This window comes from Ceratosolen solmsi, unplaced genomic scaffold, assembly GCF_000503995.2.
Source record: "Ceratosolen solmsi marchali unplaced genomic scaffold, CerSol_1.0 scaffold56, whole genome shotgun sequence".
Lineage (NCBI taxonomy): Eukaryota > Metazoa > Arthropoda > Insecta > Hymenoptera > Agaonidae > Ceratosolen > Ceratosolen solmsi.
In genome coordinates this window covers 3652201-3665741 of record NW_011948425.1, presented here as the reverse complement: position 1 = coordinate 3665741, position 13541 = coordinate 3652201, and the positions used below count along the sequence as shown (strand labels likewise).

The 13541-nt window shown below is 31.6% G+C and overlaps 1 protein-coding gene across 6 annotated transcripts in view; it reads left to right on the top strand.

Annotated features, from left to right (window-relative positions):
- Positions 1-13541, top strand: part of GluClalpha (glycine receptor alpha 1) — a 120541-nt gene that overhangs the window by 17481 nt on the left and 89519 nt on the right. For all 6 annotated transcript variants that reach the window (XM_011500343.1, XM_011500342.1, XM_011500344.1 and 3 more), the window contains exon 2: positions 496-563. In XM_011500343.1, the coding sequence (XP_011498645.1) occupies positions 505-563 (59 nt within the window). In that variant the 5' untranslated portion in view covers positions 496-504. The remainder of the gene's footprint in view (positions 1-495; positions 564-13541) is intronic.

Sequence of the window (13541 nt, the reverse complement as noted above, 5' to 3'; positions counted from 1 at the left end):
ACCATCCCTCATCCCTAGCCACTCATCCCAAACCTCCCAAACCCTACTACACACTAGCACCGCCATCACCACCAACACCACCACCAGCGCCCAACCCCTCGAGGCGCCACTCCGTCCCTCTCCCCACGATCAGCAGCATCTTTGCCCCGTTATATCTTTGTCCATCGGTTCGTTCTCCTCGTCCTCTCGACCCTATCGGCTTACTCCGGATAGTAGACACAGCGCAAGGGGCGGGAGGATCGAGAGGACGTGGGGGAGGAGATGGGCTGGCCTGGGCTCGCTGACGTAGAGCGACGAGCGGAGCGATCGTTGAGCGGCTTGGAGGGCGGGGGCGACCCGGGGCGTCGGCGTCAGAGTCGGAGGGGATGGGTGGGGTGGGTCGAGGGTCGGTCGGGAGGGGGAATCGAGCGAGGGGTTGACAGGATGCATATAAGCTGCGTCCGACGGGGGCTTTGCAAGCTCTCATTATATAAACGTGATTACATCTGCTTTCAGGCTTTCGCAATGTGGCCTGGAGCACTACCGTTGATAGCGTTACTGGCACTCCTGCTACATCCAGCAAGGTGAGTTTATCGTTGTTGCATGCCACACATACGACCCACGACCCACGCGCACTCCAGGCGCACTCCATGCACCGTGATTTCCCTTTTCCGTTGACGAGTTGGACACGCATTCCGTAGCGAATTTCGATCTATTTGGTCGGAGGAGGAGGAGGAGGAGGAGGAGGAGGAGGAGTTACGGGGCAGTTACGACGACGGCCTACCCAACTAAAGTTTTTTTCCACGAATTTTTCGTGCCCCAGTCATGCTTGGAATTTCCTCGGCACGTTTTCACAAATTCAATGCGCTTCGCTTTTTTAACAAACAATAACATTAAATTTGTCGAACTCTCGCATTCAGTATCATTGTCAAGTGCATAACGGCAAAGATATTTCATGCGATACCCAACAAATTTAAATAGCACACGATTTAGATGAATTTATAAAATGAAACGCTCGTCCATCCAATTATCCTCAGATCCTCGCAATCAGCCTCAATCTCGTACAATCTTCCTACGAATTTATTTCCTACTATGATAGAAACATTTTATTTATGCAAAACTTAAAGGCAATTTCGCGATGAGCAATATTATACGTCAAATTAACATTAAAAAGCATCATCCGTCGAATCATTAAATAATCATATAAATAATTATTAATAGCATTAATATGACTAACTGTTGCATAATTTGTTTACTTTGCACCTGTAGTTATCGAATATACGTACACTCGCGCGCACACATTCAATAATACACGCGCGTGGTGACGTGTGCATGTATTTACGCGCATTTCATTTGTGCCTGAAACTAAACGCTTTAAACAAATTCAACTATATACCGAGCAATATTAATTATTATATAATATATTGCAGTATTATAAAATAAATGAAGCAAATGAAAAATTCTTAATAAGTCATGTGAAAAAGATTTTTCTCATGTAATTATTTGATGGGTATTTTAGTTGAATTCAACTTTTGTTGAACAAAATTTTTAATATCACATGTTTAATTCACAATGTTTCAACAATGTTTACAATTTAATTTCTACGATATTATTGTTTAATAATATGTCATAGTTATGCAATAATACATGATAATTATAAAATAACGTTCGAATTAATATTTCAATGATGTTGTTTACCATAAATTTACCATAATAAAGTATACTACTCCAAACAAAGTTTTGTGAAACATTTTTATCGCGCAAAATCTGCTGTACATCTTTAATGTGAAAACATTGACTTTTATAATGTATGCGAATTATGCACAATAATTATTTGCATATTTATACGTATATTATTTGACTTTTATCATAAAAGTTCAAGTATTCTGCATACATTTGATGATAGTAACTTCTGCTTATACAGTCAAGCATATATATATATATTAATTTATAAACTATAATATTATTTACTATTCTTTTCACTTTTATACTATTTCTGTTGATAATTTTTAATTCTTACGGTCACTGGTTTTACCTTTTATATTCATTTTTTTTCTCTTTTTTTTTTTTTTTAACTTTCTTCTTAAAAAAAAAGCTGCCTTTGATTTGCAGTCAAGCTTTCATAAAAGACATACATAAAGAAATCTGTCATGTCAAAAGAGATTAAATATTCTACTCTATCGTAAACTGATTAAAGAAAATGAATTCATTTCGTTTATAAAACTAATTAAAAGTGGGATAAAAGAATCCAAGTTGTTACACCTCCATTTTGTTGGAAGGCAAATTATTCCATTTTACAATTATTACTTTTTTTTTCTTCTTCTAATTATTTTTTTAATTTTACTATCGGTCATTATTTAGTATTAAATTATTTGAATTCGTGATAATTTTTTTTTTCTTTTACAAAAGTTTCACCTAATTACGAAATTCGCTTGTCTTTTATAAAAAAAAAAAAAGAAAAAAAGAAAAAAAGACAATTAAATAGAAAATAAAAAATAAAACGATATATTCCGTACGTGTTTTGTCACGAAGTTTCTTAAGATACAGGATAATGAAAGCCTTTGAATCTCGTGACAGTTATAAAACAATAGAAACAATAGGGAAAATTAACTATGGGAAACATTTTATTTCATTAAAATTAATTGTTTACAAATTGTTAAAAGCAGCCTTTATATTTTTTGAGTGGGTATTTTGCCTTGAATAGCATCTTTTATAAATTTCAATTTTATCTCGCAATACTAATATAATTGTCGATATGTGTTTATGTTATTGTTAATGTGAAGTTACTTTTGTAGATATCAATTTTATTTTCAGCGTTCCGTTCATTATATTAACAAAATCAGCTAATATGAATTTGTTTTTAACGTATATGAATAGAATGAAGTAAAATAATTCATTCTAATATTTAATATTCAATGCTTTTGTATATTTTTGTATTAAATTGTCATGTAATGAAAGTACGAGAGTTAGTTAGTTTTCAGTATTCATAAAATGTAAAATAAATTTAATATAAAGGTGATACGCTATTTCTTTATACTAAATTAAATATATTTCGAGGCATTTAATTATTAATGCAATTTAGATCTTCCAAATAGCACGAATTTTCAAATTTCAAATATCAATTTGAAATTTTACGTTCACATTTGAATTTCATTGTTTTACTAAGGTAATAAAACTTTCAAATTTCGTCCCCATAATTTTTTTTGTTTTTGTTTTTGTTTTCTTTTTTTTTTTTAACAGAAAAAAGACAATAACAGAGATAATAGCAGAAAGTAGATTCTATTTTGAGAATTATCGCAAGAATTATGGAATAAATACAAGTTTCATTAGTCTAATCAAATGTATGTAAAAGAAAATTGATATTTTGCTATTAATTAAGGATTATTGAGATACTTATAACTAAATAGTAAATGCAATTATAGAAAATAAGGATGAATTTCGTTTCGATCTTATGCACGAAACGAAGAAACTATTCGACAATAATAAAATTAACTTAAGAAAATGCATTATTACATGATATTCTGTATGATATTTATCTAATTATTTATTTTTTAGTTAATTATTTCTTAATAGGTAGTAATAAAAAAATAAGTTAAGTTTTTCTAACTTTTAAAATTAAATATACCATACCAATTGTATAACACATGTAAAATTAAAATTAAGTAATAATGAAAAAAAAAGAAGTTTTTTAATATGAAGTCTAAAACTTTACTACAAACGCATTACTTCTATTGTCATAATTTAAGCTAATCATAATATATTATATTTTATCAATAATTTGATTATTTAATTACAAAATACATAGTCGTTATTTGTACCAAATTGCATGTCGCCTTTGGCACAAATGTTGAAAATTGATTAATATTAGTATTAATTTTTTATGTTTCTTCAATTTTTATGAAAAATGTAATGATAACAAATTTCACATAAGAATCCCATTATTAGAAGATTTTCATTTTCTCAACTATGAGCGTTCTCTTATTCACTCATTTTTATTACCGGGCATTTTCACAAAAGCTATAAGTTAAAAGATCTAAATTAAAGATGAATGGGCTTTGAAAAGTAGGATTTTTTTTCATTAAGCTGCCAGCTCTTAAATATAAATTTCATGAGTAGAACAAAGCGCATTACATAATAAAACATTTGAATAATATGTGAAATTATTTTCATTCCGATCGAACGAGCCGGATAGGTAGAAAAATACTCGAGGCTTTTCGATTTCCGGCTTGGGGGTCGGTACCGGGTGGTGTAGATCGCGGCCGCGTGCACATTTTCTGATTCACGATTAGAGGAAACTAAGGTTAGAGCGAGACGGTTAGATATCTCGACGGTTAGCGTGCGAGTAACCTCATGGCATGTTATCATTAAATTTTGAGCGTTACGAAAAGTGAATTGAAATGCCAATGAACGGAGGCCAAATTTCTTGCATACGATTTGCTTTTGATCCATGGCTAAGCGTTGCTAAGACGTAAAAAATTAATTTTACTCGGATATCTGGATTAATTCGAGGTCATGGTAATGTTATTTCCCTTGCTTTAGCGAACATCATAATTTAGGCTACAATGTCGCGTCTCGATCTATTCCCTTTTATTATTATATTATAATTTATATGCTGATTAATAATGTTAATAATGTAAGGAAAATATGCAAGGCAATATATATTTTCTTTACATTATTCAATAATCCACGATAAATCAATTGTCTAAATTAAAAAGCCTCTGCTCGTCTCAGTCTTACTATTTCACAAATATTATCGATTAATTTATCGATTATTTTGTACGAACTTTGTATTCAATATAACCTTTATGGCTCGTTTTTTTTTTGTTTTTTTTTCTTGTTTTTTTGTTTGTTTTTTTTCTTTTTTTTTAATAGTTAATAAATATTCTCAGAAGTAGATTTGATAGCTTTGAAATTTATGGCAGGTTGGAAATGGCCATCTATCTTCAAATATATTATCCTACAAACGTATTATAATAAATATTTAAAATCGTTCAGCACTAATTTTCTATCACGATAACGGGGATCCGTTTTTATCTAATATCGATCGAAAAGTCTTTTTGTAAAAAATAATCTTACGCATTATTTTCAGTCGCTGTGTACTTGATTTCACTCGAACAGTCTTTTCACGATGCAGTATTCTGCGTCGAAAGAAAAGTATCAACTGACCAGTGCCAATATAAATTACAGTCGCAATTATAATAAATTATGTAGTACTGTCTGTGTACATGGGCGGTTTACAAGTAATTCAAAAGAACATCTGTTTCACATACACAAGTCCGGCGAATTTATAACCTTGCAACTAGTATTATTACAATGTTGGCTAGAAGAAAGAAAAAAAAAGAAAAAGCAAAAGAAAAGCAAAACAGCAATACACACGCATCGGCGTGAAACGAAAGAAAGCCATTTGGCAAAGTGGTTATCCGGAACGATATATATTTTCACGTTTAAGTACCACGCTTGTCCTTTCAAGAATTTAGAGAGTGAGAGAGACAGGGAGACAGATAGAGAGAATAAGTGATATAGTGAAAGCTCAGTCCTCGCTCGCTCTCACCAGTTCAACTTTTCCGATTACCGAGGGTAACAGCGTTGGTACGATCGATCGGTCTCTGCAGCGCATACATAGATTTTCAACGGACTTGGACGGCGAACTCAATTTTCCTCACTTTCCGGTCGGTTTTCGACTTCTCCGACTGTCTCTCAATCTCTCTCTCTCTCTCTCTCTCTCTCTCTCACTCTCACTCTTACTCTTACTCACTCTTACTCTTACTCTTACTCACGCGAGCGCGCGCGTGTCTCTTATCTGTGCATGTGCATTAGTTTGCACACACATGTGGCTGAACGAATGAAAAAACATTTCCCATGCGAAGCATACTTGAAAAGACATAATAAACCGGAGGAAAAGTATGAGAAATATGATTTCGTGGACAATGGGATTCGGAAAAAATTCAATTTTATAGAATTTCAGGACTCCAATCGATGGAAACGAGTAGCCTTTTGCAATTAAAACGTATTCCTTATCCTTAGCAACGTTTATGAAATGCCAAGTACTCCAGAAATACTCGGCAGCGTGGTTGAAGAATTTTTTTAATTTCGTCGATTTCATTTAAGACGAACACTCAAAATTTATCTTGTTCATTAGTCTTTATTACCTCATAATCAACCTCATAATACGGAACAATTGTTTAATAACATGAAAATTATCATGCTCGTAATTCACATAATTATCAATACAAATAAATATTGTTGAATAAAAATGAATACGATGAGGGATTTCTGTATTATCGCCAGGTCGCGACGCTAAGATTTGTGCTTAGAAAATATATCTGCCTTTAACACTTTCCATGTTGATCTAAATGGGAAGTGAAAATCTTATAGTATTAGTCAGAAAGAGAGAAAAGATAAGAGATTTCCGCTTTAGATCAATGTAGGGAGCACATAATTCAGACTCTCTCGAGGATTTCTACTTTAAGCTTACGAGACTAAAAGTCCGAGGCTGAATAGATGGAGCTTCTTGCGAGATATGTCGGCTGAAAAGTGTTTAAAATCATTTTGAGAAGCGACAAAATATGACAAACTAGCTTAAAAAAAAACATTTTCTGGAAATTATTTTATGTTTAAGCATTCTTACAATACGAATGTACAAAATTAGAGAAATTACAGGTCAATGAGATTTTCCACATCAAGAAAAAATTATCTCAATTAAAACATTTATATTGTGTAAAAATACTTTGAAATTATGCAACTAACATACTGTAGATAAATGTAAATAATTTCAATCAGAAAGATTTCCATATATTTATGAATTATCAGATTTGTGGTTACGGATGAGGTACTTATGGTCTTGTTCGACGATGCGTGCTAACGACAGCAGATTTCACGATACAATTTTTTATATAATCTCAAAAGCTTTGATTAATTTTATAATAAACTTTATTCATTAATTTCGTATTTCATTGTATCAATCCTCGATTATAAAGCTCGTATTATTTGGGAATAAATGACGATGGAATTTTTTTTTTTTTTTATATACAAATAGAAAAATTAGTTATCCAAATAGGAGCCACTGGAATTACCATCGACTACGTCAATACGACGAAGTCAACGTAAATAACGAAAGCAAAGAGTAATATATATATATATATATATTGTTAATATTAATATATCTAATTACGTTAGCGCGAGTAGTTATTATAATCGATTTCATCGATTTACATTCGTAATAATTTTATATTACCGGTAAATTGTTTTTTTTTTTTTTTTTTTTTTTTTTTTTTTTTTTTTTTAATTCATATAAATCATATTATTTCGTTAGGAGGTTATCGAGTGAACTAAAAGTTTTCAAACAAGAAACAGTCGTTTTACATAATAAAGTGATCTAAAAGAGTAAAATTTATTCTGATACATAGTTTCTCTTTAAAATGAAATTTTAGACGATATTAAATTTAACCGATAAAGTAGCTTTAGCGTATATCGATCGAAGGAATATATTAGTCCTATTTTTCTAAGTATATTTGATATAACAAACTTTATTTTCAAAGTACATTATTGTTTTAGAGTTATATCGATAAAAAGAAGAAATTACTTTACAATGTCAAATCAAACTCACTGTTGTATGTTTTATTTTTTTGAATAATATGAGATTTCAAATTTCAAATGATCTAAATCATATGGAACCTTGTAATTTCTTTAATAAATATTTTGATTATTGAAATTATATCACCGGCATCATTTATCATAGCTAACGACTTTAAAGAAAATTATATTTTCTCAAATATAATTGAAACGTGCAAGAAATTTCAAATTTTATCATCAGAATCGCTCACTATATATACTATACTATTTTGCAAATTAAAGCGCAATTATTGATTAAGATGTAATAATTTAAAAGCATCATATAAGTTAAATGAATTTTTAAAGCGATTTTATCATTATCGATGTATCATTATAAATGACAAATATATTTTTTTTTTCGAGATTTGTTAATAAATAATTCTTATGTATCAATATCAATTAATTACTATATGAATAAGAAAAGTTTTATAAGTTTTGCAAATTAAAATTTTGAAAATAATACCTTATTTTTATAATAAAAGTACATTATTTATTAATCGATGCGGTAAGCTCAATTATTGAAAGTTTAATATACTTAATTATATCAGGAAGCGGATTAGTAATATAATCGGATAACGAATTAAGATGTGATAACTTAAATTAAATAACTGCATTAGAATGAATTATATTAAAATATTTATGTGAAATTGTAGAAAAAGCTTATCGATAATAGTAGTGGGATTTGATGTTTCATCAAACTTTATTCTCTCAATTAAAATATAAATTTATGTAAAGAAGATTATAGAAAAATGTGTCCACTAACCGAGTGAAATAATCATAGTTTAATATTATAAATAGATCATTAATTAGTTAAATCTTATATATTATCAACAATTACTTAGAAAGTAAACAATTGAATTACTTGGGCGATCGAATTAATTTACAAATAAATTCTTTATATTATTGTGATACGACGTCTTGATAAACAAACAATACTCTCTCCCTTTAAAAGATTTGCGAATGAAAATCTATAAATATTACAATAGTTTCCCAATCAATAGTGCATGCACACACGTGTGAAATAAATGTTTTAAACATCATACACTATTATAAACAGAAAGAAAGTTTGAAAATATTTAGTTAAACTCTCAAGTATAACAATGAAAGTTTAGAGAAGTTGGGTTATAGCTCGTCAGATTATACGAATGATATATGTAGGTGTGCACGTGGTAATGTACCGAGTGTGGCTTGTTTAACGTTAATACGTTAATAAATGAACTGTCAACGTCTTATCTAGCGAATTTTAACTAAATTTTTCTGAACTTTATTTAGGCGGCGACCGATCGCCTTTCTTGTAATCCTTCAAAATATCAGGCCTTTGAGCATCATATTTTTGAAAAACTACAGTATATTTGAATTTTTTATATACCATGTGTAATGGATGTTTCGAGGCATTCTATATCAACGTGAATTCTTGCTAAAAAAAATCACTGACGTTGATTATTAATATCAGTTATGTCGTTATCAGTAAAACAGAAAATTTAAATTTATTGTTTTTCGCGAATTTTTTCCCTATATTACTTTTTATTGATTCTTGGAAATACCGAGCTTTATGTCAGTTTGGAGAAATTATATGATCCAAACATGAAAAGTTCATTCCCATTCATTGTTCCTTTTAGTTCGCCATATTTCCGCAGTCCTTTTTTTAACGACAATTTTATTCTACATATTCCCTTCGTTACAAATACTGACAATTCTTCCACGAGATAAACACATTAGAATTTTTTTTCTCTTTCTTTTTTTCCCCCCTAAACTATTTTACGATCTTACACTTAACATCGAGCTAGTAAACATCCCTCCTTCACCCACTCCCAACACATTTATAAGTATTTAAGCGGATTTTAAGCTCGTGGATATTAAAAAAAAAAAAAAAACAAAGAAACAAAGAAAAAGAAAAAGCGTCTCTATGATTTATAAAATAAGAAATATCATCAACGAATCCACGCACGTTTGAATTGAATGTATAAATAGTTCATGAGGTCTCATGGCCACAAGCCAATGACCAAACAAAGTATAAAATGTAGAATTGAGAATCGCCGGGAGGTCGTTTCTCGGAGTTGATGTAATTTTTTTTTTTTTTTTTTTTTTATCAAAGTTCGTGATTATGTAGCTTCTGCTCATTCAGTTGACATTGGACTGTACAGTAGCACAAGGAATATACTTTACCCTATGATATATACAAGGTCCTTCTTCTTTAGCTGTATTTCTCTTAGGTGCACGTTTGCGGAAAATGGAGAGAGAGAGAGAGAATGTGTGTAAAAGAGTCTGGGCTGAGTTATGTGCGCCCTGAGTTTCTGAATTTATATCCATGCCATTTCGTTGCTCTACGGTTGAGGAAAAAAAGAAATTCAAAAATAGTTTCGATAGTTCTCACGACGTTGGAAAACATTCCCAACTGGCAAATCAGACGGTTTCCCAGTGCTTGATGAGCGGAATTTTTATTTCAAAATCCGTAGCAGCGGATATCATATTTTCGTTCCTTACGAATGCTGTAAAAGAATTCTTTTTAACGAGTTGGTTAATTTTCGAGCTGTTTTTGAGTCTTTTTCGAGAAGTAATTCTTTTTAAAAGACAAAAAAATATCTTTCCACGAATTACAATTTTATGAAAATTTTATATCCATCAAATATCGTATATTATATTGGTAATATTCGGATCGACTAAATTAAAATATAGTACCTCAATTTATCAACATTCCATCATATATTTCATTCGACAAAGTAAGCACTATAAGCTATGTTTCATTGTCGAAACATGCAATATTCTATTTATAATAAGTTTTTTTGGCAATTATTATAAAAAATGCGACCTTGACGTGAATTGCAGCGGGTAATTTAAATAATTACACAACGCCTTGTAATATAATATATTAAATTTTTTTATTATTGCACCAATCATATTATTGCAAACTTTCATTAACGACTACATAATATATATTCCATTATATATACATGTATTTAATAATCATGAAAATAGATAAAAAAAAAAAAAAAGAAGAAGAAGAAAAAAGAAAAGAAAAAAAAGACAAGTTTTATATGATAGTTATAAATTCATGATTAATTATCGAGAAGTGGTGTAAGAACCAAGCGGCTACATGTTTTAAATTGTGCAAAAACCTTAAACGTTACTTACCTTACGTTCCTTGTACTATACATCACGTGAGATTATTAATTATATTTGACTAAAAAAAAAAAAAAAAAAAATATACCACAAGTTACATGACATGTTTCTACACAATTCACGATTTCTTCTGGTTGAATCAACAAAAAAATAAAAAACATAAAACGTATAATCGCGTTGGTATCATTAGAAAGAAACATCCGGGGCTGAGTTCAACGTAGAGCAGAAAAAAAGAGAGAAAAAAAGGCGAAAGAGATTGAGCGACCGAGGGATAAGGTACTCGGAAAAACACGGAAAGTACGCGCATAAAGTCCCCACCCACCGTCCCGCGGCTCGCACAAAGTCATGAACTTTATTATTCTTAACCCAAACAATGACGGCTTTTTTTTTAGTTAACCACTAATGAATTTAATAGAGACCATAATCTAACTTTAGTATAAGAAAAATGAATAAAAATACCGAGTTTTATTTGTTGATAATTGCCGGTTTAAAGTAAAAAAATGAAAATAATGTTTGCCTATTTTAGATCCCTAAAAAAAAAAAAAAAAAAAAAAAGCCAAGTGCACGTAGTAGTTGTACGAAGAATGAAAAACGGGGTTTCCGGGAAATGGGTGAAGCGCCACGCAAGGGGCGGGCAGGAGACTGGATTTCTCGCGTTCAGCCGAACGAAAGGAACAACAAGGGGGGGCCAGGCGTACGTCTCGACTCGTAAAACTGAAGCGTTTATGAAGGGTGAAAGCCCCCATCGCCCCCACCCCTCACACACACACACACACACACACACACACACACTCTCTCTCTCTCTCTCTCTCTCACTCTCACTCTCTACCCCGCAAAGCGCTACCCATCGTTTAGCACAAGTGAGCCTCGAGCCGTGGATTATGTGCTCCAAGTGTGACGCCCCTCCCCCTCCCGCCCTCACTCTGTCACCGGCAATCGCCGCGGCGGAGGCCGGGCCTTGGAGTGTCGGTGAGTCAAGGCAGCCAAGGCTGGAATGCCGTGCGGTCGCGGAAGTTCTCCCGTGGTTGGGACCGCGCGAGGAAATAAACGAGGACGCCGCAGGGCCCCAACATTAAAAATGGAGACGAATGAGAAGTGCGAGTAAGGAAAGGGCGTTTCTCCGATTCTAATAAACGCTTGTTCGGGAGCTTCGGCTGCCGACATTATCATAAGCACCTTCAAAACGGCCTCTGATGTTTTCAGGATTAGGGGGTAGTCCCCTTTCAATTCCCCACGTTTTTCACTTAAAGCGAAGGGCGGAAGGCTTGGAACGGGGTGTTTTTTTTGGGGGGGGGGATGAAGGAGCTACGCTTTGTTAGTATTTGACGTAACGCGGCAGCTTAACCGACCACGGCATGGTGAATTTCCTTTAAAAACTTTCGTTGTTGTTCGATTGTGTGTAGACCATTGGGAGCTTCGTACTCAGCTACTTGATCATTGAACACAGGGATTTATTATTTCCATAAGAATTTAAGCATTTTATATAAAATCGTCATAGCTTTCTTATACTTAATCTTAAATTATGATTTCATTCGTATTCGTGAAAATCCACAATATAAAATAATAATAATAATAATAATAATAATAATAATAATAATGATAATGATGATGATAATAATGATAATAATGATAATAATAATGATGATGATAATAATGATAATAATGATAATAATAATGATGATGATAATAATGATAATAATGATAATAATAATGATGATGATAATAATGATAATAATGATAATAATAATGATGATGATAATAATGATAATAATGATAATAATGATAATAATGATAATAATGATAATAATGATAATAATAATAATGATAACAACAATGATAATAATAATAATAACAACAACGATAATAATAATAACAATGATAATAAAAATAATACTATAAGAATAATTTCGATAAATGCAAAAAGAAAATATTAATTTTTATCCCAATATTTTTAATAATTTAATTAAATAATAAATTATAATAATTCGAGGAATTAAGAGAATAATGTTTATGAAAATGAAGTTCTGATGGCTAAACGTATAAGCATATTTTTCCATCATTTCTTCAGAAAATATCATAAATTTGACAATGTCTAAAATTCAGTTTCGTAGGGAAAAAAACTATTTTCTATACTTAGAGTAGTCATTCGTACAAAGTGGAGCACTTGTCACTAAACATGGAACGTACTTGGATTATACTCACTTAAGGTCATTATGTGTCTGCTTTTTTCAGCTTCGGAACAAATAAAATCATACTCGAAAATTCCTTCCATTAGTCCAAAGATATTTTCATTATTTTCATTAATACGATAAGCGGGCATTTTAGAAAATTTTAATTTCAGCATAAAAATCGTCAAGTCATTCCGTTGACAGCAGAGGGAAGTTGAAGCTATTTAGCTTTTAGAAAACTAAAAAATTCGTTCTTTTCCGAGAATTAGTCTCTCAAAGCTCGACTTTACAATCTTTATTAGCCTGTCGGGTGCAGGTAACTTGATTCCGCACTAGTCAAACTCAACATATGTATTATCTACGGTGAAGCTCAGTCGATATCAGTTGGAAGTAATTAATCAAGTTAATTCGAAGCATCGATGACCGTGTAGAGGTACTTTTGATGTGAAGGATGGATCCAAACATCGAGGAGCGTATATTTTTCAGTAATTAATAACATTAGTACGTTGCCGGCAATTGATGATACTTGCTTGGGGGAGGTTATGTCGCTATATTGTGAAATAAATTAGATTCCCGATTCTACGAGCTATACAATTATTATAGCTGATTTATTTTAGTAATAAAAGCAAAAATAAAATAAAATACTAGATGAATAAATTTTGT